This window comes from Myodes glareolus, chromosome 17 (assembly GCF_982192425.1).
Source record: "Myodes glareolus chromosome 17, mMyoGla1.1, whole genome shotgun sequence".
NCBI classification, from domain to species: domain Eukaryota; kingdom Metazoa; phylum Chordata; class Mammalia; order Rodentia; family Cricetidae; genus Myodes; species Myodes glareolus.
In genome coordinates, this window is record NC_142042.1 from 65975048 (window position 1) to 66001363 (window position 26316).

The 26316-nt window shown below is 41.9% G+C and overlaps 2 protein-coding genes, 1 long non-coding RNA gene and 1 other non-coding gene across 32 annotated transcripts in view; 3 read left to right on the plus strand and 1 right to left on the minus strand.

The window, feature by feature from the left end:
- Window positions 1–20173, plus strand: part of Ubap2l (ubiquitin associated protein 2 like) — a 56868-nt gene extending 36695 nt beyond the window's left edge. For 6 of the 29 annotated variants that reach the window (XM_048455747.3, XM_048455809.3, XM_048455773.3 and 3 more), the window contains 14 exons: window positions 879–1068; window positions 1697–1751; window positions 3226–3400; window positions 3781–3853; window positions 5096–5291; window positions 5376–5464; window positions 7794–7847; window positions 9893–9974; window positions 10414–10631; window positions 11299–11404; window positions 16690–16757; window positions 17922–18119; window positions 18531–18581; window positions 19378–20025. In XM_048455747.3, coding sequence (XP_048311704.1) covers window positions 879–1068; window positions 1697–1751; window positions 3226–3400; window positions 3781–3853; window positions 5096–5291; window positions 5376–5464; window positions 7794–7847; window positions 9893–9974; window positions 10414–10631; window positions 11299–11404; window positions 16690–16757; window positions 17922–18119; window positions 18531–18581; window positions 19378–19473 — 1651 coding nt within the window. In that variant the 3' untranslated portion in view covers window positions 19474–20025. Of the gene's footprint in view, window positions 1–878; window positions 1069–1696; window positions 1752–3225; window positions 3401–3780; window positions 3854–5095; window positions 5292–5375; window positions 5465–7793; window positions 7848–9892; window positions 9975–10413; window positions 10632–11298; window positions 11405–13447; window positions 13852–16689; window positions 16758–17921; window positions 18120–18530; window positions 18582–19377; window positions 20026–20058 lie in introns of those variants that run through there. The other 23 variants (XM_048455837.2, XM_048455897.2, XM_085678198.1 and 20 more) reach the window with 8 other exon arrangements.
- On the plus strand, window positions 9683–9818 carry LOC125415166 (small nucleolar RNA SNORA58). Its single transcript, XR_007236542.3, has one exon. It is a non-coding gene; the product is annotated as a small nucleolar RNA SNORA58 (small nucleolar RNA).
- On the minus strand, window positions 13663–21460 carry LOC125414191 (uncharacterized). The gene is made up of 4 exons (XR_007236180.3): window positions 20699–21460; window positions 20027–20138; window positions 19136–19259; window positions 13663–13898 (listed from the first exon to the last, which is right to left on the minus strand). It is a non-coding gene; the product is annotated as an uncharacterized LOC125414191 (long non-coding RNA).
- Window positions 21461–21607: 147 nt separating this feature from the next.
- Hax1 (HCLS1 associated protein X-1) lies at window positions 21608–25343 on the plus strand. The gene is made up of 7 exons (XM_048455969.3): window positions 21608–21765; window positions 22308–22564; window positions 22723–22910; window positions 24487–24538; window positions 24643–24749; window positions 24865–24955; window positions 25079–25343. Exons 1-7 carry the CDS (start codon window positions 21713–21715, stop codon window positions 25162–25164), a joined length of 834 nt encoding a protein of 277 aa, XP_048311926.1. The 5' UTR covers window positions 21608–21712; the 3' UTR covers window positions 25165–25343.
- The last annotated feature ends 973 nt before the right edge of the window (window positions 25344–26316 follow it).

Sequence of the window (26316 nt, forward strand, 5' to 3'; positions counted from 1 at the left end):
CTCGGGAAGCATTAATTTAAAATTATAAGTAACCATAAAAGGAAACGAAAAGGACCTTTTCTATCTCCTGGCAGTAAACAAGGAAAGCAGTCTTACACAATCTTAGAGGAATATGAAAGGAACAAACATTTTTTTTCCCTTAATCCTTGGAATTTAAAAACACAAATATCTGACTTTGGTCTAGATCAGTTGAGACATAATTTCACATAATGCATGTGAAATTTTATTTAAATTTTCTCTGAGAGATAGTTGTGGTTCAAAAAGTGGAGAAGGGGAAATTTTATGATAAGAGCAGGTGCTATGATACAGGGAATAGTGAAGATCTGGTGTTGGAATAAAAACAATTCAATTGAAGATAAACTTTCAAGAAAGAAAGGCTGGGCATGGAGGCAAGTTCATCTCTGTAAATTTAAAGCCAACCAGAGCTACCTAGTGACATCCTGCCCCCAAAAGGGGTCTGGAGAGTGATCTAGTGGTTAAGATGACTTGTTGGTCATATAGAGGCCTGGGTTCAGTTTTCAGCACCCACATGTTGGTTCACAATCATCCATAACTACTTCCAAGATTCACATGACATTTGGGCATGCATGTGAGCCAAACACTGATAAACATAAAATAATGTTAGTTTTCCTCCTCTGGAAAAAAATCTGCCAGTAATCTTTGATAAGGTTGTCAGGAGATTCTAAAACTCACAGTAGCTTAAAATAAAATTGATCAAAAGATGGAGTGTCTGATTTTAGAAATTAAAATCTTATTAGAAATTAAAATACATATTACTGCCTTATTACTCTCTCTCTAGTTTCGTTTTAATTAAAATTATTTTATTCCAATAGTAGATCTCCACTATTTCCTAAGGCTTTTCTTTTCATTTCCCACAGTGAATCTTCATCTACAGTTTCATCTAACCAGAGTCAGGAGTCTGGCTATCAGAGTGGCCCAATTCAGTCAACAACTTATACCTCCCAAAATAATGCTCAGGGCCCTCTATATGAACAGAGATCCACTCAGACGCGACGGTATCCCAGCTCCATTTCTTCATCACCCCAAAAGGACCTGACTCAGGCTAAGGTAGTAGCTTAATGATTCCCTGGGCCTTGGTTAGCAAAGTAGTGGGTAAAAGTCCCTTGAATATTATTGTTTTACTTTTCTGGAAATGGTGCTACAAAATCTTGAAGGTGCTGACTGAGATGCTGACAAAAAGCACATTTCTGTGATTGGGAAACTAAAAGTTCCTTTCAGCAAGTGAAGAATCAAAACATTTGTCTTTGCAATAAAGATTTGTTGGTTATAGCAAAAACTGTCTCAAATACCTGTCCTTTTCTCATGGAAGATCTGATTGCTAGAATTCAGGGTGCATATATATTAGTAAGTCTACCTTCCTCTGGTGAAAGGGATAGCATATACCAAAGGTGGTGTGGAGTACCTGTCCAGCAGGATAGGTCTTAAGGATTTATTTTAAATTATTAGGTGAGGGGAGTGGTTATGTACACATGAATGCAGAAGCCAGAGGCATTGGAGCCTTTGGAGCTGGAGTTCCAGGTGGTTGTTATCTGTCCAGCATGTGTGCTGGGCACTGAGCTCAGGTACTCAGATGAGTTATCTTTCCAGTTTCCCTAATATATATTTGACCAAAATTAAACTGACTGATAATGTCTCTTTTACAAGTTTGTCTGTTCTTGCTCATTTCTTGCTCCAGAATGGTTTCAGTTCTGTGCAGGCCACGCAGTTGCAGACCACGCAATCTGTTGAAGGTAAGTGTTTTCCAGGCTTTTTCGTTTTGGTTTCAGTGGTTTTTCTCAATGCTAATGTGGATTTGTTTTGTTTTGTTTTTGGTAAAACAGGGCCCTGCTGTGTAGACTAAGTGGGCCTCTAATTCACAAGAGATCTACCCTCTTCTAAGTGCTGGGATTAAAAACTTGTGCCACTTGCACCCAGCTTGTGTGTGTGTGTGTTTTCCTGGCATGTGTACCTGTTGCTGTTAAGATGCCAGAAGAGAAATTGGATGTTCCAGTCCTGATATTGCAGACAGTTGTAAACCATCATGAATGCCAAGAGAAACCCTTGTTAACCTCTGAGCCATTTCTTTATTCCCTTATTTAATTAATGAAGTCTTGCTGTAAAACAAACTGGCCTTGAGTACCATAAATGCTGGGATCATAGCTTTCAGTTTCTCTATGAATTTTTTTTTTATGCATATGGATTTTTGCCTGTATGACTGACTATTTACCAGGTGCCTGCAAAGGTCAAAAGAGGGTGTCAGAGCCCCTGGAACTGGTTGCAGATGCCATGTGGCTTGTTGGGAATAGTTTGTCTGCTCTTGGAACTGAGTGCTCTTACTTTAGCCCCATGTCTTTCTTTTCCTTTTTTTGCTTGCCTTGAACTCAGATCCTCCTGCCTCCACCTCCCAAGGTCTAGGATTAAAGGTGTGCACCACCACTGCCCAATTTAAAATTAATTTTTATGTGCATTGGTTTTTAGCCTGCATTTATGTCTGTGTAAAGGTGCCAGATCCCCCACAACTGAATGTGGGTGCTGGTAATCAAGCCCAGATCCTCTGGAAGAGTATCCTTTGTTTTTAATTGTTGAGCCATCTCTCCAGCCCCCGTCTTTGGGTTTTTGAAACACATTTTCACGCTGTAATCACCACTATCCTTATAATCATGGTGATTGTTCTTTGTTAGGTTGCCATGAGCTAGATTATAGGCATGATCCACCATACATAGCAAGTTCTCTTTTGTTTTTTGTTTTTGTTTTTGTTTTCTAAAAAATCTAGGATTAAATTTATTTTTAGTGTGTTGTGAGCACAAGCATGCACATGCCACAGCACTTGTGGATGCCAAATAACTTTCAGGAGTCTTTTTTTTTTTTTTTCATATTCCACTGGGGTCTCGGGAATCAAACTCAGGCCATCAGATGGTTTATGTGGTGCTAAGAATGGTACCCGAGGCCTGATTTATGATTAAGAAAACACTCTACTACTGAGCTATCCAGCCCAAAGTTTTTGGTTAACTTTTTTCCTTTCCCCCTTAAAAATGGTAAGTCCATTAATATTCTTCACTGGACAAAAAAAAAGTTTGTGTTGTTAATTGCCTGAAATTAAAAAGTTATTCTCATTGAATAACTCTTTTTTTTTTTTAAAGAAATTGAGAGCTGTAAAAATTGTAGTTTTTCTTTATTCATAGTGTTTCTGTTTTCTGATTAAGGGAAATCTTTTCTTATTTCTAGGTGCTACAGGCTCTGCAGTGAAATCTGATTCACCTTCCACTTCTAGTATACCCTCTCTCAGTGAAACAGTACCTGCAGCTTCCTTACTGACGACAGCCAATCAACATTCATCCTCCTTAAGTGGCTTGAGCCACAGTGAGGAGATTCCAAATACTACCACCACACAACACAGCAGGTGATTTGGGGAGAAATTTTCAGTTGGGATCTTTTGTCTTATCTTAATCCCTACTTGTCAGAGACCATAACAGTCCTGCTTTTGTGGAAAGTAAAGACAAAGGAAATGTACTTTCTGCTTTTTTCCCATCTGCTCTTGCACACAACCCTGGAAACTGGCCATTTTACGTGTCAATATGGTCTCAATCTTTCTCTTGTTTTCTGCTTTGTGTGTGTGTATGTGTGTGTGAGAGAGAGAGAGAGAGAGACTGGCTATTAAACATGTCAATATGGTCTCAGTTTTGCTTTTGTATTCTGCTTTGTGTGTGTGTGTTTCATAACTCAAGCTCCAGGTCGGGTAACCACAGCATTCTGTTAATGCCAACCTTTCTTCCATTATAGTGCGTTATCTACACAGCAGAATACCCTTTCTTCATCAACATCTTCTGGGCGTACTTCAACATCCACTCTTTTAGTAAGTATGATGCTTCAGAGAAATAGAAACTTAGATTTCTAATCGTAAGATTGCCCCAAGAGGAAGTTATATAGTTTGTTTGTTTGGTTTTCCCTCTCTCGAGCGTCAGGGTCTTGCTATGTAGCCCTCTCTGACCTCAAATTCATGGGTAGTTCCCCTTGCCTAGTGTTGGGATTACAAGGTTGCGTTTAAGCACACCTGGTTCACTGAGTAGGGAATGCTAGGAATTTTCTTCAGGACTTAACTGAGGTTGTAGGAAAAGTAGTAAAAGGATATTGAGAAGCCAAAAGAATCCAGAAGTTTTGCACTAATGGAGCTTAATTAAAAGTTGCAGTTTTTTCCTTTTCACTGAAAATAGACCGGGGCTTTGTGTTTTTAATAAGTGTAGAAGAACATACACCTTTTTAAAAAATGGAAGTATACTCACAGCCAGTGGTGGCACACACCTTTAATTCCAGCACTTGGGAGGTAGAGGCAGGCTGATCTCTGTGTTCAAGGATATCCTGGTCTGCAGAGAGTTCCAAGACAGCCAGGGCAGTGTGGAGGTATGGCTCAGTGATAGATTGCATCATTAGCATGCAGAAGGCCCTGTGTTAGATTTCTAGAACTATGTTGGGGAGAAAAAAGCTAGCAACATAACAACACAAAAATCATCTATTTTAATTGGTAGAATTTGGAAATGATGAATATAAGACTTTGAAGCAGGACATTATTATCAAAGTAATATTCAGATGAGACCTCATGGTCAAGGAATTACTTTATGGTTATAACTTCTTTTGTGTGGAATTATCCTAGGGTTATCTAGGGAGCCTAAGGGAGCTAGGGTTACAGGAGCCCAAACTTTCTTACGAGTTTTAAAAATTACACAATATCAGTTTAAGTCAGAGCCTGTACTTTCTTCTAGCAAATGAATTAGTCTTATAAGTTGAACTAGTGAAGCAAAGTGTGGAAAAGAAGGCTGTGATACACTTAGTTCTAAGCTTTATCCCCCTACTAACAGATGTTGGTCCCTATGGAATGTATGTCCTCACCTACTTTGCTGTTTTTCTGAACAGGTTGATGTTGGTCAGCAGGCAGTTGCAAGGAGCTTGTAGCTAGAGATTTCCTTTTGCATTGGCAGTGGAAATTGTACCTTGGATTGGCTTTTTTAATTGCAAATTTGATGAGAACCTCATCAATCCTTATCTTTCCCATCTGTTGCTAATGTTGTTTCCTTCTGTCTTCCACTGCTCCCCTTTGAAGCACACAAGTGTGGAGAGTGAAGCGAGTCTCCATTCTTCCTCCAGCACTTTCTCTACCACATCCAGCACTGTCTCTGCACCTCCCCCAGTGGTCAGTGTCTCCTCCAGTCTGAATAGTGGCAGTAGTCTAGGCCTTAGCCTGGGCAGCAACTCTACTGTCACAGCCTCAACTCGAAGCTCAGTTGCTACAACTTCAGGTAGCTTTGCATAGGTGGGTGGCATTTCCTCTGGGGTGGAGGAGATAATAAATTGTATGACAACATAAAAATGTTCTCTTTTAGGAAAAGCTCCACCCAACCTTCCTCCTGGAGTCCCGCCATTGTTGCCTAATCCATATATTATGGCTCCAGGGCTGTTACATGCCTACCCGGTAAGTGGGACTGAAGGATCTTCTCTACAAAGCGAGGACGGTGTGACTATTCTTTGTAGCTTCAGTTTCAGATGGAGTACAATAATTAAAGCAGAATAAATGGTATCCACATACAGGCATACAGGTTTTCATTAGTGTGTGTGTACCTGCTATGTGCTAAGATCAGAGGAAACGAGTTTGTTCTCCTTTTCACCTTTTTGCAGGTTCAAGTTAGGCTTGCATGGTTGGGTGGCAATCACTAGCCAAGAAAAGTAACAGGGTTTTTGTTTACATGTATGTCTATACTTCATAGCACGCCTGGTGTCTGTAGAGGCAGCTGTAAGCACCCCTATGGGAAACAAAACAAAAAAAAAAAACTTGGCTTCTTTGAGATACTTCTCCAGGCCCTACCCTCCAAATGTAGTAGTTTTTGTAGAGGAAGGGCTGAACTTTGACAAGGCCCTTTGCTGATCATTTGTTCTATGTGAAATATGATTTCTGGATCTTAAGCATCAATAGCCAGAATGTGTAGTGTATGTTATTTCACATGCTTTTGATTCTCTACCTCCATAGTTCTTTGCTTTCTTCAAATCTAGAACTACCTGAAAATAAATGACTGACAATAGTAGTATTTTCTCTAGTGTCTTCTGTCACCTTCAAGTACTCACTAAGATGGAAATTATTTATAAAAATTCTATTCAAAAACACCTATCTTTTCTTGGTGTGTTGATGAATGCCTTTAATCCTGGTACAAGGGAGGCAGAGGCAAGTGGATCTCTGTGAGTTTGAGGCCTGCCTGGTCCACATAATGAGTTCCAGGAAAGCTAGGACTGTTACACAGAGAACCCTGTCTTGGAAAACCAAATCAACTCAAAGCAAAAAACTACCTATTCTTGGGTCGGGTGTGGTAATAAATACATTTAATCTCAGTGCTATGGATGCAGAGACACGTAGATCTGAGTTCTAGGCCAGCCAACACTATACAATGAGACCCTGTCTCAAAACAAAACAAAAAAAAGCCACCTACCTATTTCTACTTTAGGGAAGAAGTTTAGATAATGGATTATATATCCAAATCACACTCTTAAACTTTTTAGTCTTTTGAGTTAGAGTCTCACTATGTAGTTAGTCTGGAACTCTTGAGATCTGTCTCTGTTTTCTGAGTGTTTGGTTTTTAGAGCCTATGTGCTAGGAGAGAAGAGCACCAGATCTCACTATAGATGCTTCAGAAGAGGGCATTTGATCTCATTGTAGAGCTCTAATGTAGTTGTGAGCAACTACGTGGTTGCTGGGAATTGAACTCAGCACCTCTGAAAGTGCAGCCAGCGCTTTTAACTTAACCCCTACATTGTATACTTTTTTTTTTTAAATATTTTATTTATTTATTATATATACAACATTCCTTCCATGTGTGCCTGCAAGCCAGAAGAGGGCACCAGATCTCATTATAAATGGCTGGGAGCCACCATGTGGTTGCTGGGAATTGAACTCAGGACCTCTGGAAGAGCAGCCAGTGCTCTTAACCATTGAGCCATCTCTCCAGCCCCCATTGTATACTTTTAAAACATTTTTTTTAAGGTCTATAAATGTTTTGCTTGAATTTATGTATGTGTGCCATGCAGAGGTAGATACTTATGGAGGTCAAAAGAGAGCATTGGTCCCTTGTAACTAGAGTTACTCATAATAATGCTGGTGCTGGGAACTGAACTCAGATCCTCTAGAAGAGCAATTATTGCTCTTAATTACTGAGCCATCTCTCCAGTCCCACATTGCATACTTAAGTGTGTATGTGTCTCTGTGTGTTTATTTGTATTAGTGTTTTGCCTGGGTGTATTTATGTGTCCTATGTGTGTACTTGGTTCTTCTGGAGGCCAGAAAAAGGGCATTGGATTCCCTGGAACTTGTGTTACAGGTGGATGTACACTTTGTGGGTTCTGGGAATCAAACCTGGGTCCTGGGAAAATTTTTTTGGCATACTTTTTAACATTTCCTGGAAATATGGGTAAATAAAAAGATAAACTTCAATATAAGCTTTAAGGTCTGCAAGAGATAGTACTTGCTCAATAGAAATAAAAAGCCCGCTGTTCATGTACTTAAATCTATTAATTCTTCCATACTGGTCCCCTAATGTCAGCCTGGTCATTACATATATATAGCATGTGGTTTAAGGGACGCTTTAAGACCTTTCATAAATCATTTAATCTCTTTGTACTTTATTATTTTCCACATAAAGAAAACAGAAGGAAATAATCTGTCGTGAGAATGAGAATGTTATTTTAAATTTTTTCTTGTCTTTTACTACGCCATCATGACTAGTTCCTCTTAATGTTGTTAAATGTCTTTCTTGCAGCCACAAGTATATGGCTATGATGATTTACAAATGCTCCAGACAAGATTTCCATTGGTGAGTATGCGGGATTGAAATCTGGAAAAAGAACACTAAATATGTGTTTTTTTGAGACTGGTTTTCACTATATAGCCTAGCCTGTCCTGGAACTTACTCTATAAACCAGGCTGGCCTCAAACTCACAGAGATCCATCTGCCTCTGCCTCCCAAGTGCTGGGAGTAAAAGCATGTGCCACTACCTCCCAGCAGAAAACATTAAAATTAATGTTAAAATCAGTTGTGACTCTTGCCTGTAATTCCAGCATATGAGAAGTGAGGCAGGAAAACTTGCCTATATAGTGAGTTCAAGGCCAGCTTGACTATATTAGCTCCTTTCTTTGAAAAAAACAAAAGCCAAATAAAATTGATGAATGAATTTTCTGATGTTCAATATGCTATCCTTTTCTCAGTCTTTTCCCCCGTATACTTTACCATATATATATATGGTATATATACATACATACACACACACACTGGTAATTTGAATTAAAATACATGCTACATACCTGCAGCTCAGATGGACTAATAAAACTGTTAGCATACTTTATTTGTCAACATCAATTTTCTGTTCTGCTTTTTTTTTAAATTGATTCCCTTATGATTGAAAGTAGGACTTATGTGTGCTAGGCTGAACTATATTCCTACTCTTTCATTTTAATAATGGGAGAGTATCTCACCATGTTTCTCATGCTAGCCTCAAACTACTGGACCTCATATTCTCCTGCCTCTATTTCCTAAGTCACTGACATCTATCATCTATCATTACCTTTTTTTTTCTTTCTTTCTTTTTTTTTTTTGTGTGTGTGTGTGTGTGTGTAAATGTGTTGAGTCAAGGTCTTTCTACGTAGTCCTACCTGTGTATATGGAGTATTGGACTCAAAGACATTTGCCACCACACCCAACCTTCCTGGCTTTTCTTCATTTTTTTGTTTCTCTGTGTCATCTCTTTTATCTTTCTTTTTTACTAATGAGTTTCCCAGAATCCCCAGAATGGGGTACTTTAAGCATTTATTGTCTTAGGCAGTTTACAAGAGTAATTGGAATTAGTGGGAACTCTAGCCAGCTTATTCAGATGGTCAGGATATTTTTAATGTCTTAAGATTTTTTTGTAGTTCTTGGGATCATACCTAGGGCCTCTTGCATTTTTAAAAAATACTATATTTCGATGCCTTTAGTATCACTAAATTGCTCAGGCTGGTGTTGAGCTCTAGACTTGACTTGTGTCCCCAAGTAGTTAAATTACAGGCTTGTGTTAACAGGTCCAGCTTTGTTGTTTTGAGACAGAATCTCACTGTGTAGGCTATGTCGTCTAGTCTGGCCTTGGTGATTGTCCTGCTTCAGCCTCCCAAATCTTCAAATGCTGGAATTATGGGAGCACCACCACATGCAGCTTTTGTTTTGAGACACAAGGCTTTGTGTGGTGGTACATGCTTTTAGTCCCAGCATTCATTCTATGTAGTTAGGACTATATAGCCTTAGCTGGCCTAGAACTTGTTATGTAGAGGCTGATTTCAAAAAAAACTCTTAGAGAGCCACTTGCCTCTGCTTCCTGTGCATCACATTTTTAAGAGTATATGTGCATGCAGTGCCAGAGGAGGATATTCTGTGTGTCCTGCTTTCTGTTCTGACCCCTCCATATACCCTCCATGTTAGTATTCCAGGCATGTCCATGGTCATATCCATGGCTACTTTTCATAGTAGCAAGCACTCTTACCTACTAAGCCAATTTCTCTGGCCCCACACTCAGCTTAAGCACTTTGGCAGAAAGAAGAACCTATTCTCAAAATTAGCTAGAAGGATCTATGTAAGATTAAACCTTGTCTGTCCTGCTAGACCTTGATGTGTACTCCAACAAGAATATCCGTAGACCTTGTCTGACTCTTACTCATGGCCAGGCAGGGGGGACAGTGTATGCAAGATTAATTGGTGTTCATGTTATCACTAACCTGCTTAATCAGTAACAGGATAAATTGCAGTACTCAAACATTCTCTTGCTTCCTCTTGTGGTTTCCATGCTGGGGAATGAGTGGAATTTAATCTCTCCTCTTTTATTTTGGTTCTAGGATTACTACAGTATCCCGTTTCCCACACCCACCACTCCACTTACTGGGAGGGATGGTAGCCTGGCCAGCAACCCTTATTCTGGTAGGATTGGGATAGAGCTGAATACAGGGAGATGTGTAGATACAAATGTGTTTAGTAGTAAGAAGAGTTCCATAATTAAGATTTTAGCAGAAGTGTGATTTTTGTGGGAGTGGGGTATCTGTTAGTCTCCATCTTTTTCTAGGAAGTTTGATTGAACCCTCTTCTGTATTCCCTTATGCCACTTTGCCCTGTGTACAGTGGCAATCTCATTGCCTTGCTAGCTAGTCCTTGGGTTTTTGTTTATGCATAATGATCACTGTCTTCTCATCTTCCCTTAACTATTGTTGTCCTTCAAGCCCTTGGAGAAGCAAGGTATAGGAAAAGGATGGGATGGAGATTAAAGAAAACAAGTAACAAGTTGGCAGAGGAAGATGGGGATTTTTCATTTGGGGATCTCTTTGCACATTATAGAGTATGCAGCTAGCCCTTCTTTTCTTAGGTGACCTCACCAAGTTCGGCCGTGGGGATGCCTCCTCCCCAGCCCCAGCCACAACCTTGGCCCAACCCCAACAGAACCAGACGCAGACTCATCACACCACGCAGCAGACATTCCTGAACCCGGCGCTGCCTCCTGGCTACAGTTACACCAGCCTGCCATACTATACAGGGGTCCCGGGCCTCCCCAGCACCTTCCAGTATGGGCCTGCTGTGTTCCCTGTGAGTAACTGACTGACTGGTCTTGTTGCGAAGGATCCCAATTCTGGGCATCATTCTAGCTGCTTTCAAGGCTAAATGACCCCTTAATAATAAATGAGGAACAACTTGTACCTTTGGCCTATTTCTGATTTAGGAAGAAGGGATGTGGGATTTTAATTGGAACAAGGCTTACCTGATCTTAGAGTTAGCCAAAGGAGGATTGTGATACATTATATCTTCGCCACCTCCTCCTTTCTCTGCTACCATTGTCCTCCCCCCCCCCCCCAAACTATCTCTTAACTGCTCAGGTCAGTTCTGAAGACATTAGTGTTCTAGTTATTTTTTTGTTGTCATTTTAAAATAACATGACCAAAAGCAACTCACACAAGAAAAAGTTAAGTTTTGGCTTACAGTTTGAATGGGGAGAGTCCATAATGGTGTGATGCCAGGAGTAGGAGGTGGAGAGAACAGGAAGATGGGATACATTTTCAGATCCTATCCCACTCACGTTCTTCCTCCAGTAAGGCTCCTCCTCCTGAAGATTCTATAACCTCCTCAAGCATTTCTGATTCAACCACAGTCAGTAAGGACCAACCGCTGGCAGCCCTACTTTAGGATGGAGTAGAACAGGTGAGACAGACGCCATCTGCTGCTGTTCTATTCCATTTCTGTCCTTTTTGTTCTTCAGGTGGCTCCTACCTCTTCCAAGCAGCATGGTGTGAATGTCAGTGTGAATGCCTCGGCCACCCCTTTCCAACAGCCAAGTGGATATGGGTCTCATGGATACAACACTGGTAAGTTCCCTTTGGCCCTTGTTCAGTGGTCTGTGTGGGATATTACTAGATGGGAGAAAGTGGGTCATTGAGATAAGCTCACCCTCCACATGATTGTTAATTGTTTGGTTGGCTTAGAGGTCTAAGAACAGTACCAACAAAGAGCTTGTACTAGGGCATGTATCCACTATTCACAGTGGGAATGCTCAAATGGCTAATCTGAGTTTGGGCGAGAAATGGCAGGGGTCCCAAGATCTCACTGAAATATCACTGGGGAAAATGGTAGTATGCATGGCACCAAGAGTGGAAGAGTACTGAAGAGAAGGTTTAGATATTTTCCTAGCTAACGGACTATGTATGATAGGTTTGGCATAAGTTTGTAGTACTAATTTTGTTACATGACTTCCCATTTTTTAATTCCCTAGCTAGAAGATCTATATACAATGTGGAGAAAAATGAGTAGACACGACTGACTACTCTTTGGAGTGAGACTTGAACCCTTAGGTTTCTTCTTCATTTCTTTAGCTAGTCTTCTTGCACAGACTTGTTGCACATCTGATAGCAGGAAAGTAGTGTAGGGATTTTATGGACACATGTAGCCTAGCCCTTGCTTCTCTAACTGACATTGTTGCTTTACTTTTGGACGATGGAGATGAAGAGAAAATTTTGCTTTTGTAGGTTTTTTAAAGTTTATGATTTTTTGTTTTGTGTTTGTTTTTGTTTTGTTTTGTTTTGTTTTTTTTGGTTTCTCGAGACAGGGTTTCTCCATAGCTTTGGAGCCTGTCCTGGAACTAGCTCTTGTAGACCAGGCTGGCCTCGAACTCAGAGATTCATCCGCCTGCCTCTGCCTCCTGAGTGCTAGGATTAAAGGCATACACCACCACTGCCCGGCCTAACTTTATGGTTTTTTTTTCCCCCACCCCACTTTATAGTTATTTATTTATTTATCTATTTATTTATTATGTATACATTATTCTTTCTGCGTGTATGCCTGCAGGCCAGAAGAGGGCACCAGACCTCATTACAGATGGTTGTGAGCCACCATGTGGTTGCCAGGGATTGACCTCAGGACCTTTAGAAGAGCAGGCAATGCTCTTAACCACTGAGCCATCTCTCCAGCCCCCACTTTATGGATTTTTAAAATGTGATTTTGTTTTTGTTTTTTGAAACAGGCTCTTTTTATGTGGCCCTATCTGTCCTGGCATTCAGTATGTAGTCTAGGTTGGCCTGGAATCCACTCTACCTCCAGAGTGCTGGGACTAAGGGTTTGCACCATCACATCTGTCTTACTTGTTTTCTTGTTTTGTTTTGTTTTGCTTTTGAGACAAGGTCTCTATATAGCCCAGGCTTGCCTCTAATTTTTAGCAGTCTTTACCACTGTTGAGCACTGGGGTATATACCATACCTGAGAGAACTGGAAAGAATTCCATGTAATTTTCTTAATGACTTTCGAGTGAATCTGGGGAGGTGTTGCTGCAGTTGCTAATGGGTTGGACTTGAGGGTTATCTTTAAAAGCTTGCATCCTGGTTACAGTTCTATGAGATTTAGAGTTACCAACAAGTGTTCTTCATTCTTCTGTGGACTCTGTGGGTAAATAGCCAAACTTCATAGTAATTAGAGAACTGAGCACAGAAGACAACAGATAGGCTTAGGTATTAATAGATAGATAGAGGTTTGAACTGTGACCTATAAAACCGGGTCACGACACACATTTTCAAAATCTTGAGGAACCTCTGAGATTTAATGCCCATACTCCTTTTGGCTACTTTTCTCATTGAACAAGGCCTACCCTAATCTTTGGTTGAGTATAGAGATAGAAGCTTTTTGACTTAGAATGGCTTCACCTCCCAAATTTACCATTAGGTTTAAGTACTAAGTGGTCCAGAATCAGATTGGAATCTGGTTTTGAAACTCTTAGCTTGAACCTATCTTAAAATTTCAGAAATCTGCTATAGCAGCTTTTCGAGAACCCCCAGTTGCCAATCCCCAACAGAGGGCTCTTGTCATTCTGTTCCTCATCAACCTTTAAATTCATTTATTTTTATGTATTTGATTCCTTTTAGGAAGAAAATATCCACCCCCTTACAAGCATTTCTGGACGGCTGAGAGCTAATTTGGCCCAAGCCTGGGGGCTGTGTTTTGTGTGTGTGTATAAATTTGCACTGAAGTCTTGTTTCAGAAACCAGACCACTGAGGAGAGCCTGCTGAGCTGAGGCCATGGCCTGCGTGGCTTGGGGAAATGAGTTGGTGGATACCTTCTGGGCTTTTGAACTTGCCCCCCTCCCCATCTCCCTCTCCCCCATGTGTCTGACCCTGTCTTACCCATTTCGAGTTCGAGCGGTGCAGCACCTCCGAAGCATCAATGCACACGCCTGCTGTTGCTTTTGATTTCTGGAAGGCATGTAGTTCCAACTTGTAACAAAAAATATTTGTAGTCTTCAATAAACTGTGGTATTTCTTTAGCTAACTCTGCGTTCTTTCCGTGCATGTCTTTCTGGACACTAGGAGCCAATGCTGTATTGTGGATAAAGGGTGGAGGGCGGTCTTTTGAGTCAATCCCTAGTATAGCCAAAGAGCTGTTAGTGTTTCAGCATAGTTAAAACAGTCCGTTTCCAGCCTGTTGATTGGTTGGTAAAGCTATTAAAAATAAACAAAAACAACAAAACTGATTTCCCATGCTTTTATGTCTTTACTTTTTCATGTAGATCCTCCCCTTGCCTCTGACTCAAGCTGAGGGCAAGGGACAAGAAGTTAGTGTCACGTCATAGTGAAAGGCTAAAGCTGTTGTTAGGGGAAGTATCGTCCAAGGCTTAATTTCTACATCTGGTTCTCAACGTTGACTGTCTGATTAATATCTCATCAGGTGATCACTTAGTTGATGGCTCGGGCTTTGTGGAAACGGTGCTAGCCTGGAACACTATTCGTGGTCCTTTGATGGCTTTTCAGAGATTGTGAATTTTTAGTCTTTTTTACTAGTGGATGTAGCCAAAGCTATGTGAGAGATGTTTGGTCAGACATCCTGTTGGGAAGTTTGTCCTCCATGCACTCACTAACCAGTACACCGTCAGCCGTTGGTTTATAGCAGAATTGAACAATTAGACAACCACCCTTGGTTAATCAGAAACCATACACCCAACTTTCCTTTAGTACAGTTCCTTACCCCTCTGGTCCTATGGAGTTTAGCCAATTTTCCAAGTTGCTGCCACGCTAAGTAAGAAATGATTTTTTTTTTCTTCTGCCTACCACCTACATTGTTTTGTAATTTATTTTTTTTATCACGGTTGGGTAATTGGGGTAGGTAGGACATGTGGGATGGGAAGGAGAGCAAAACTTTAGTCTGAGGATCTCTGTAATAGCTAGTAAAAATAGGGAAATCAAAGCCTGCTATTTTTTAGGTTTTCTAATACTTACATAGAGGCTATTATAGCCACTATACAGGATTCTCTTTTTCCCTGTTGCATTTCTGGTTCTTCTATACAATTTAAAACTTGAACTAAACTTTTTATGTAAAAATAAACAAGGTAGGAGCTTGCTAGAACTAATTTCTCCTTACCACCCAGCGTGGCTCCAGTTAAGTAGTTTCTCCCACCCTGTGTAAGCATCCTAGCTTCTCTTGGCAAGAGTGTAACCAAGTCAGCTGTAGGCACTTATCTATTAAAGATTGTCTCTGGTTTTGTCTTGAAAATATTCTGTAACCTGGCTCATTTCCCTTCCCCATCAAACCTCACTAACTTTAGTCCTTCCCATAACTGAACTTAAAGTTATGCCTGCAACCCATTGTTCTCTCAGCTAGGCATCTGGGGTCTGAAAAGAAAATCTCTGCTACCTCCAAAAGAGTTTGATACACTGTTCCCTTTGTTTACTTTGTGCCTTAGAAGCTTTGGAGATAAGGAAGTATTTTTTTTTTTTATGCTTTATTTCTATGCTTCTTTTTCTTCCCCTAGAATTGTATTTGTTCCTTTTCAAGGGCACTATCTGGACTTAGGATATGGTAGAGTTTAACGTTAATTTTTTTCTCTTGGTGCTAGAGGTCAAACCCTGGTCCTTGTGCTAGCTAGAAAAGCACCTAGTCACTGACTAAATCAATTCTATTGGAACATTCTAAAGTGATTGTGAACTTAACTCCTAACGGTTGCCTTTCTTTTAGGCATTGGTTAGGAGAATTTGAGTTTCTGGAATTTGTATGGAGTGAATGGAAGATTCCTTGTGATTTTATCATTAATATATCGCTTCTTAAAAAAAAAAAAAAGCCAAACAAAGCTCCATCAGAATGCTTCTCAAATTAAAGAATGCTGTACTTCTGGAGGCAAGAATCTAAAAGATAAGAATGTAGTTCTCTGGTTTCCTTTTTTATTTTTACAGGAGCTAATGATGTCTTTTTACAGGAGCTAATAATGTTTTTTTTTCAATTGTGAATTTCTAGTTAAATTAACTTATTTTCCACATTTTGTTTAAAATGTCTCTAATGACATGCTAGATTATCTCATGGCTTTTCCTGTCCTCTTGATTCATTGACCAATACTGTTAGGAAGGAAGAGTGTAGTAGTATGTTTATTTTAGCCTGAGAACAAATTAAAATGGATTATACTACTACAGGCTACTTTAAACTGTAGTGGCAGGGAATTTTTCAACAGGAAACATGAGTTAAATATGGATTAAAGCTGTTATTTGTGGGCAAACTGAAGTAATGAAAATGACATTGCCTTTATGTTTCATATAGGTGTCCTCCCCACCTCCATACCACTAGAATTATAGAACTAGAAATTCATCTTGTGCAAGCCCTTTAAGTCACAAGGATATAAGCCTAGCATTTGTTCAACCAGAGAAGTGAGGTTCATGAAGTGAATTGAGACTCTGAGAATAAGCACTGGGGCCTCTGCATTGAACTGTTCCTAATACTTAGCAATGTAGTTTTAAGGATTTTGAGTCCCAAAGTGTCTTGTAGAACAGTAAGAGCCAAAACTGAGTGGAGTTTGAGTAGACTGATTCACAGTGGACATTAAATTTATAATACCCTTTTGCTTTGAAATCATGCTACTGAAATTTTGCTCATACCCCTTGTGCTCCCATCAAAAAGAGGTTCATACATATATTCCACACATATCTAGAAAGGACAAAAGAACTCTTAGGCAGCATTTATGTTATGAATTCTAACATCTCAGAGCTGATGTAATGATGGAAAAAAACATACCAAAATTCTTTTGCAGTGCCATAGCTAGAAAGGCTGCAGACATCACGTTTCCTAGGAACAGAGACTAGGCTGATAGCAGACAGAGCTAATCCTCTCTGTTTCCTCCTCCCCTAGGTGTATCAGTCACCTCCAGTAACACGGGCGTGCCAGATATCTCGGGTTCTGTGTACTCCAAAACCCAGGTAGGTGCCTGGTGTGGATGAAAGTAGAAAGAGATGGAGGTGGAGTCACAGTTAGAACAACTCTGAGGAGAGGTGTCCAAAAGCCATTCTACTTTTTCTAAATGAGTTGTCTGTAGACTTCAGTTTCTCTAGGACTTTATGAGAAATGTCATAGGAAGGTCAAGTGTTGTAAATTGTAATTTAATGTCATTTATTTACTGTGCAAATAGTCTTGGCCTTTTGACCTACCCACTTAGTATTTTCATAACTTTGCAAGAGAATAAATATGGAAATGAAGGGAAACTAGTTAATTTCCTTCTTTGTAAGTTCGTAATCATGAGTGGAAATGAAGTGAGTAGTTTGTTACTGAGTTATCTATAGGTATGTCTGTTTTCATTTTTATGTCCCAGAACCTTCCATACTCAAGATATCTCTTCAGTTTTTTATTCATTTCTTCAGAGATATCTACGAAATTTTAATTTATGCTAAGCCACAGAGGCAGGAATGTCCAGACTAATGAGCATATTTCCCTGTATTCACATGAAATGTACAATTTTATTTTTATTTATTTATTTTGAGGAAGAGTTTTATTCTTTAGTCCTGGCTAGCCTGGAACTCACTGTGTAGATCAGGCTAGTCTCAAACTGCAGAGATCCATCTGCTTCCCAAGTAATTAGAATTTAAGGTGTGCAGCATCATGCCTGACTAAGATTTTATGGGTGCTTTGACAGTCATCTTTCTGCTTGATCCTTATGACAAGAGGTCAGTAGTAGCGCTCTCTTCTCTCTCTCTCTCTCTCTCTCTCTCTCTCTCTCTCTCTCTCTCTCTCTCTCTCTCTCTCTTTATTTTGAGGCGGGGTTTCTCTGTATAGCCTTAGTAGCTATTCTTGGCTGTCCTGAAACTCCCTCTGTAGACCAGGCTGGCCTTGAAATCAGATTAAAGGTTTGCACCACCATTGCCTGATTTATCTCTTTTATTTTGAGGAAACTGAGACTGAGTGGTTAATTAGCCTAGGATCATGGAGCTATGAAAAAAAGAAGAGCTAGGACTAAGACTTTTGAATGTTTGACTTGAAGTGTGCTATTGTTTCTGACCATGCTGCTTTCTGAGGACAGAGGTATTTGGGCTCAGTAGGTTTTTCTGATGATCCCTTTTACTCTTTCTCCTCCTGTTCTCCTGGGATAGCAGTCCTTTGAGAAACAAGGGTTTCATTCCGGTACTCCTGCTGCCTCCTTCAACTTGCCTTCAGCCCTAGGAAGTGGAGGGCCCATCAATCCTGCCACAGCTGCTGCCTACCCACCTGCCCCCTTTATGCATATTCTGACCCCCCATCAGCAGCCACATTCTCAGATCCTTCATCATCACCTGCAGCAGGATGGCCAGGTAATAGCCCTTCCCCCTTTCTCCTTTCCCTTCATCTTCCTTCCTATCCCTTAAAACTGCCTCCCTTTTCCTTTTCTTACCCTTCCTTACCACCACCTTCACCCAGCCCTCCCAGTGCCAGCCAGGGGCACAGCACATACAGACACAAGCGCACATAACATGAGCAGTTGGCAAAGGAAACATGAGAGAATGGGCCAGATTGAAACCCTTTTGCCCAGTTCCTTTGGTACCTTTCTCCTCCACCTCCCGTGGCACAGTTGTCCTCATCCTGTCAGACCTGGGTCACACCTTCCCTTGTAACCTCTCCCAGCCTTCTCCCTTCCCTGACATTTTAGCTTTCCCTTCTAATGGTGGAGTTCTATTGTCAAAAGTTTGTCCCTTTATTTTCCATATATCCTGGTTCTGCCTCAGCTACCATATTTGCAGATGATTCTCTGTTGCCAGCGCCAGCAGGAGGAGCAGGTAATGAAACTGAATGATAATATGCTTGAACCAACTTCTTTTTAGTCCCCATTTCACCTCCACAGCCTCAGATAACTTGAAAAGCCTACCCAATCACAAATCGAGATACACAAACAGAAACACTATGCTAAGCTCTCTGGCCTCCCCATCCTCTCTTCCTTCCCTCTTCAACACCCTCTTTATCTTTCTACCCTTCCCCAACTCTGGAAAACACTTGGTTACCACAATGGAAAAGATTCTAGGGGCAGCATCTGGAGCCTGGTGCCTCAGGTCTTTCCTTTGTTTGATTGGTTTCACATTAATTAATGTGTGGTGGTGGGTGGATCTGAATGGTGGTAAAAGAGACCACTTAAGACCTCCAACATAGGTGGTTGGGCAACTTCCTTGCTCTCAAAGATAAAGCTTTCCATATTGAGGCATTCACAGAGATGAATGAGAATGTAATCATCTTGTGATCACTCACTTCAAAAAGGCCAGAATTCTCATAGTTGCCTTTTTTAGATCAGGACAATAGGTAGTGGGGAAGACAACTGACAAGAATGGAACCAACTCACCATATTATCTCCAAAGTGTTCTTGTCCACTTTTCATTTTTCCTGTACTTTAAGGTTAAAAAGAAAAAGATCGCCTTGTAAAAGAGGCTATGTAGAATCAATTTTCTATGGCTTCATAGTCGGCTCTAAGTAAAGGAAATGAGAGAGTAGAACTATTTTACACATTTCCACGTCAAGATGTTACAGTTTGGTCCCACTAACTAGACACCTTTCTCCTCCCCCATAACCCTCCCATCCCTGCAGACGGGCAGCGGGCAACGTAGCCAGACCAGCTCCATCCCGCAGAAGCCCCAGACCAACAAGTCTGCCTACAACAGCTACAGCTGGGGGGCCAACTGAGGCCCTGACCCTCTTCTCCCGGTCCCATCTTCTGAGAGGGCTCTCAGCCTGGAAACTATGGAAACAGCATCAAAGAGAGAAAAGAATGTGGGGCGATTCCGCTGCTCCACACCCCAGCGGCCCATCCCACACCTCAGCTTCATGTCTGTCCCATTCCTATACCATCCCACCCTGTTGTATGTATTATAGGATTTGTATTTTCTCTCCTCCACCCTACCCCCTTCCTCTTTGCATTCAAGATTATGAAACTTTGCTCTGGGCCTTGCCTTTTCCTTCGCTTCTTCCTGTTCACCCTGGTGGTGTATGGATGAGGTAGGGAGGCACCCCCCCCTCAAATATATATCAGCCCAACGGCCCTAAGTCTTCTCCTTTATTATTAGGAAAACCAAACAACACACAAAAAAATGGCGTCATAAATATGAACAGCATTGTCATATGAATTAGTTGAAGTGTTTTTTTTTTGTACTGTGTCCTCAAACTTAATGGATTAATGTGTCTTGTATATATATACATATATATATAAAAAAAGGAGAAAAAAAAACCAAACCTCTACCTTCAGCCTCTGCCCATTCTTGCTCCGTCTAGGATATCCTCACTCTCGTCGATGACCAGCTTGGTGAATAAGTATTATCGTACCAACTGGGCCTCTCTAGCAGGCTCGAAGGCTGTGGAATAAAGTGAAATCTTTGCCCTTTAAGAACTCTCACCTTAATGTGCTAGTATTTTGCCCTTAAGGGGATTCCCTTTCATACCCTGTGACTGGAAAGAACCACTACAAATCATCATTTCTCCTAGAAACTGTCTCATCTACAGCAAGTTTCAGGAAGTGAGGTGGGAAGGAGTAAGAACATTTAAAGGAGGAAGGACCGGGAATCCGAGCGTGCTTTTAAAGGATGCTGCAGTCTGAAGCCAACAGTAGCTATTGACTGGCACGACTCAAATTTAGGCCCTTTTCCCTTTATAGAGGTAGACTACAGTACTTGTTGTCTGAGCTTTGTTTTTAAGACAGTCTGTGTATCCCTGACTGACCTCTAACCCTCTAACTTGGTATGGAGACCAGGCTGGTCTCAATTCCAGAGGCCTGCCTGCCTTGCCTATTTATGTGGCTTAGAAATGCCCAGTTTCTGGGAAAGGGGTGGATGATGAAGAGCGAGACCTGGGGTGAGGGCATAGTGCCGTAAAAGGTTTTGAACTTGAATTACATGGGAAAGGAAGTTTTATTTACCTTTATAAGAGCCTGAAACTCATCATACTGCAAAGGATTCAAGAGATTCTGCTTCGGACTTCCCAAACTGCAAGTATCCTCCTGGCTTGGGTGGGGAGGGTGTGTTTTTGAGTCAGGGTCTTACGTAGCTCAGTCTGGCATGAAATTGTGTACACCAAGCCGCATATAGAGTTCTGCCTGCCTCTGCCTCTGGAGTGCCGAATCTCATAATTACACGCTCTTTGTTCCTTTTCTTTTCGGGGTGCTTCAGTAGTTTCTCTTCCCTCCCTAGTAGAAATCCTACCTTGTTGGTTACAGTCTGTTATCAAGTTCAAAAGAGTGCCTAGGTGTGGTGGTAACCTCCCTTAATCCCAGCGCTAGGGAGGCAGAGCAGGCAGTTTGAGGCCAGTCTGGTCTAAAGAATTCCCAACAGCCAGGGCCACACAGAGAAACCATGTGTCGAATAAACACGTTTAAGATAATTTCTTATGGCCAAAACTAATTCCCTACTAGCTCAAGAGGTTCTTGGTATCCTTCCTCTTCTCTGTTGAGCAGTAAAGAAGTCGCTCAGGAAAGAGCTTGGCAAAACACTGCCCAACAAATAGTGTTGGACGTCACTTACATCAGTCTAGAAACACAAAGTGGGGGCGATTTCTGAGCGGGGGGCGAGGCAGGGCTCGGGACAGGCTGCTCCCTCTGGCGGCTTACTCGGAACCATAAAGAGTAACAGAAACATCCGTTGGGACCTGTCAGGTGGGCAGGCAGAAGAATCTCTTAGAAGGGATACGGTCTCGGACCGTGGGGATTCCACATGCCCACCTTCACTCAAAACTGAATGGTGGCTTATGAGAAAGAAACTTCGCGTCTGTGGAGCGCCATCAACCCCGCCTCTTCCTCCTCCGGGTTACGGCATTTTTACGACAATGCCGCGTCGCAGTCTTGATTTCCGGCAGCGACTGCTGAGCCCGAGCTATATCTGACAGGGTGTTCGCCCATGTCCTGCAGAAGTTTAAAGTTTCTAGTGCCCCTATCGTAATGAGCTTTTTTGACCTTTTCCGGGGCTTTTTCGGCTTTCGTGGACCTCGGAGGTGAGTGTAGTTCTGGGCTGAACATGAGGGAGGGGAGTTCTTTGGGGATGTTTGACCCCTTCGCCGTATTTTTGGAAAGCTTTCTTCCCCGCCCCCTTCAACTCCTGCTGTGAGGATAAAAATCTGTACCTTGAGTACTCGCCTCGCCACAGTGACCAAAGCGGTTCTGAAGAGAAGAGAGACAGTGCCTGTCTCCAATGTGGGGTGATGCAACAGGGACCTGGGCGGAGAAAACAATGGGGGTTTGGGGAAGAGGACAGTGAGCAAGTAAGCAGGACCCTGGTCAAAAGGAGTGGGCAGTGAGACACTGAAGAAAAACCAGGGAGGCGTTTGCGAGATGTCGGGAGGTTGGGATAGGCTCTAATTAGAAACACACAAAACCCGAATAGATTCATCAGCGTTGTTTTGACTTGGAAGCCACCCCTCCGGTGTTTTCTTCAGCTGCCTAGCCCCTTACCCTTGTCCCATTTTGCTGGCCTTGGGTTGATTTTATTGCTTAGATAGTGCTGAAATCTTCGTGGCTTGTCTGCCTCCACTCGCAGCCACAGAGATCCCTTTTTTGGAGGGATGACTCGAGATGATGATGATGACGACGACGAAGAAGAGGAAGACAGAGGCACGTGGGGTCGAGGAAGCTATAGGTTTGATGGTTCTCAGCCTCCGGAGGAATTCGGTTTCAGCTTCAGCCCAGGAGGAGGGATGCGATTGCACGACAACTTTGGCTTTGATGATCTAGTACGAGATTTCAATAGCATCTTCAGCGAGATGGGGGCCTGGACCTTACCTTCCCACTCTCCTGGTGTGTAGATTTCCCTGGGGGAGAACTTACTGGGTTACTGGGTGAGATACGGACCTTGTAGAGTAGTTGGGGATGGAGAGTGCAGAAGCTGATTTCACAAAGATTTAATGTGTCTTAAGTCCTTTCCTATCCCAGTATCACCTCCCAACTTTCTGCAGAACTTCCAGGTCCCGACTCAGAAACACCTAGTGAGAGATTGCGGGAAGGGCAGACGCTGAGGGACTCGATGCTTAAGTACCCTGATAGTCACCAACCCAGGATCTTTGAGGGGGTCTTGGAGAGTCATGCAAGACCTGAATCCCCCAAACCAGCTCCAGATTGGGGGTCTCAGGGACCTTTTCATTGGGTGAGTACTCTGTCTGCACCTAAAGTGCAGTGACTAGACCCTTTCCTGGAATCTCTGAGTTGGAATTCTAGCTCCTCTAATTAGTGCATTTATCTTAATTTTCTTCTTTGTTGGGCTTTTTGTTTTGAGTCTTGGGACCCACTGTGTAGACTAGACTGGTCTCAAATTTAGAGTCCTGCCTCTGCCTCTAGATTAAAATGTGCTAGCACATGTAGCCCAAGGCTTATTTATTTTGTTTTATATGTATGAGTGTTTTGCCAGCTTGTTTGTTTCTGTACCACATGTGCCGGGTGCTCACAGAGGTCAGAAGAGGGCATTGAATACCCTGGAACTCAAGTTATGGTGGGTGGTTGTGAGCCACCATACTGGTACTGGGAGCTATAAACTATGGTTTCCTGCAAGAGTGTTCCCTACCCTATCTTTTATTTTATGTATGTATGTATGTATTTTGAGACAGGGTCTCTCTGTAGCCTTAGCTATCCTGGAACTTGTTGTGTAGATCATGCTGGACTCAAACTCAGGGACCTGCCTACCTTTATGTTTGTTAGTTTGGTTTTTTGTTGCTGTTTGTTGTTTTGAAGATTTTTTTTTTCTGGGTGGTGGTGGTGCACACCTTTAATCCCAGCTCTCAGGAGGCAGAGGCAGGCATATTTCTGAGTTTTAGGCTAGCATCGTCTGCAGAGGGAGTTCCAGGACTGGAGCCATAACTACTGAGGAACCCTGTCTCAAAAAATTTTAAAAAAAGCTTTATTTATTTTGTGTCTGTGTGAATTTTTGTGCGCCATGTGGGTGTAGGTGCCTGCATTATGAGGTGTTGGATCCCCTGGAGCTCTGAGCTGCCTGATATCCTATAGAAGAATAGCAAGTGTTCTTAACCTATGGGCCATCTTTCCAGTCTGTTGCTTCCATTTTCTTTTTGCAGTACAGGAGAATAGAATACAAAGGGGAGATGGAAATATTCTGCCCCTTTTTCCCCCCTGAGACAGGTTTCTTTGTGTCTTTCTGGCTGTCCTGGAATTCACTCTGTAGACCAGGCTGGCCTTGAACCACCACCTGACTCTGCTTTTTTTTTTTTTTAATTACTAGTTTTAATTCTTTAATTTAATTCTTGGTTAAAAAGGGGTCTTGAGGCTGGGCATGATATTGCATGCCTTTAATCCTAGCACTCTTGAGACAGAGTCAAGCCAGTTTCTGTGAGTTCAAGGTTATCCTGGTCTATACACCCACGAAAGAAGAAAGAAAGAAAGAAAAAATCTTGAGTCGGACATGATGGTGTACACCTTTGATCCCAGCACCAGGGAGGTAGAGGCAGGCAGATCTGTGTTTGTTCGAAGCCAGCCTGGTCTATCGAGTATGTTTCAGGATGAGAAACTCTGTCTTGAAAAGAAAGATCTTGAAGATGCAAGATGCAGGAAAGTGTTTCATGAGATCAGTTTGGTAGAAGTCCGTATAGAACTACTGAAGGTGTGTGAACATTAGCTGCCCAGATGGAAGTGTTTGGGGGTTTTGGAACTTAGGAGGAGTCTGGGCCTCTGACTCTTCAAGTTTCACCAACTCTGTGTGGCTTCTTCTGCAGTTGGATGATATATGGTCTGTGACCCCCCGTTCTAGAGCCAGAGAGGACAACGGTGAGTCTGGCGGGAGGGCACACTTGCCATGTCCTCCTCCTCCAGCTATCTCAGGAGTCTCCTCCTCCCACTCTCTCCTGGCTGTTATCTCTCTGCCTTTTCAGATCTTGACTCCCAGGTTTCCCAGGAAGGTCTCGGTCCACTTCTTCAACCCCAGCCCAAACCCTATTTCAAGAGCATCTCTGTGACCAAGATCACTAAGCCAGATGGGGTGAGTTGAGAGAGAAGAGTTAAAAAACTGGTTAGAGAATGCCCTGAAAAGGAGGATCTGTTAAGATAACACGAGACTCAACAGTGGTGTTAGAGATATACAGACCTTCTTGCAGGTCGTGGAGGAGCGCCGCACTGTGGTGGACAGTGAAGGACGGAACGAGACCACAGTGACCCATCACGAAGCACATGGCAGTTCCACCAGTGGTACGTTAAGAGTTACTCAGAAAGGCCCATTTTTTTAACTCCTTGGGGAAAGGCTGCGCCTACTTACTGATACGTTTCCTCTGTCTTGTTTATTCTGTCAATGTGTATGATTTTCTTCCTTAGATCCAGTCTCTGAAAGATCTTCAACTCTGGATGATCCCTTTTCCATCCTGGATTTGCTCCTTGGAAGTTGGTTTCGGTCCCGGTAGCTTTGTCAGTAACCTTCCGAAGTCTTCAGGTCCTTTCCACTCCCTTCAAATTGCCCATTGCCAATAAGCTTAGCTTTGTGTGTCATCCTAAGGGTTGTGAGTGTGTGAAACAATGCATTGAGCTTATGCCAGTCTGTCATTAATCCGAATTGACCAATAAAGCCTTTATTTATGCTAAAGGTCCTGGTCTTGGTTTTGTCGAGATTCTTTTGCTTTCTTTACCCATCCAGGGCTTTCAAAATTATCTTGACTTGCAATTTTATATTGTGTGTGTACACAGGAGTGGTGTGCACATGTAGAAGTCAAGACTACATGTGGGAATGAGTTCTCTCCACAGTGTGGGTTCCAACTCACGTTCTCAGACTTGGCAGCAGATATTCTTACCCACTGAGGTGTCTCTCTAGCCCTTCATTATAATTTTTGAAATATTTTTCCATTTCCAAAACGAGATTTAATAAATTAGATGGAAGGAGAAAATGATTTTATGACTAAGGAAATAACTAGAGGTAATTGCAGTAACATTTCTAGAAGAAGGCCGTCTCAGGCCGCCAAAAGACTCTGGTAGGGAACTAGGATAGCTGCTTCCTTACATACAGGACCACCGGCTGGACAACTCCGCGGGCAGGTAGTCAGGTCTCACTGTTTTTTTAAGATTTATTGATTTACTTATTATGTACGCAGTGTTCTGCCTGCAGGCATGCTTGCTCTCCAGAAGAGGGCACCAGACCTCATTACAGATGGTTGTGAGCCACCATGTGGTTGCTGGGAATTGAATTCAGGACCTCTGGAAGAGCAGCCAGTGCTCTTAACCTCTGAGCCGTCTCTCCAGACTGCTTTTATTTCTTTATGTTTTGATTTATTATTTATTTCCGGTGTAATTACTATTTATTGGTTTTAATTAATGTTAAAAATATAACTAGCAGAAACATTTTTTAAATTAAAAAATCTTATTAGCTAAGCTGAAGTTTTTCTTTCTTTTTCTTGTTAACTTTTTTTGAAACAGGGTCTGACTATAGACTATGGCCCGCTGTCCTAGAACTAATTATGTCATCCCAGGACAGTCAAGGCTGCATAGAGAAACCCTGTCTCAAAAAATCCATAACCCTGTCTCAAAAAATGAAAAAAAAGCTTTATTTATTTTGTGTATGTGTG

What these genes read in the sequence shown, in the direction of transcription:
- Hax1 (XM_048455969.3), top strand. Translation starts at nt 21,713, where the DNA reads ATGAGCTTTTTTGACCTTTTCCGGGGCTTTTTCGGCTTTCGTGGACCT. An exon ending in TAGAGCCAGAGAGGACAACG is followed by an intron (nt 24,539 to 24,642) that starts GTGAGTCTGGCG and finishes CTGCCTTTTCAG; the next exon opens with ATCTTGACTCCCAGGTTTCC. An exon ending in ACATGGCAGTTCCACCAGTG is followed by an intron (nt 24,956 to 25,078) that starts GTACGTTAAGAG and finishes TTTCTTCCTTAG; the next exon opens with ATCCAGTCTCTGAAAGATCT.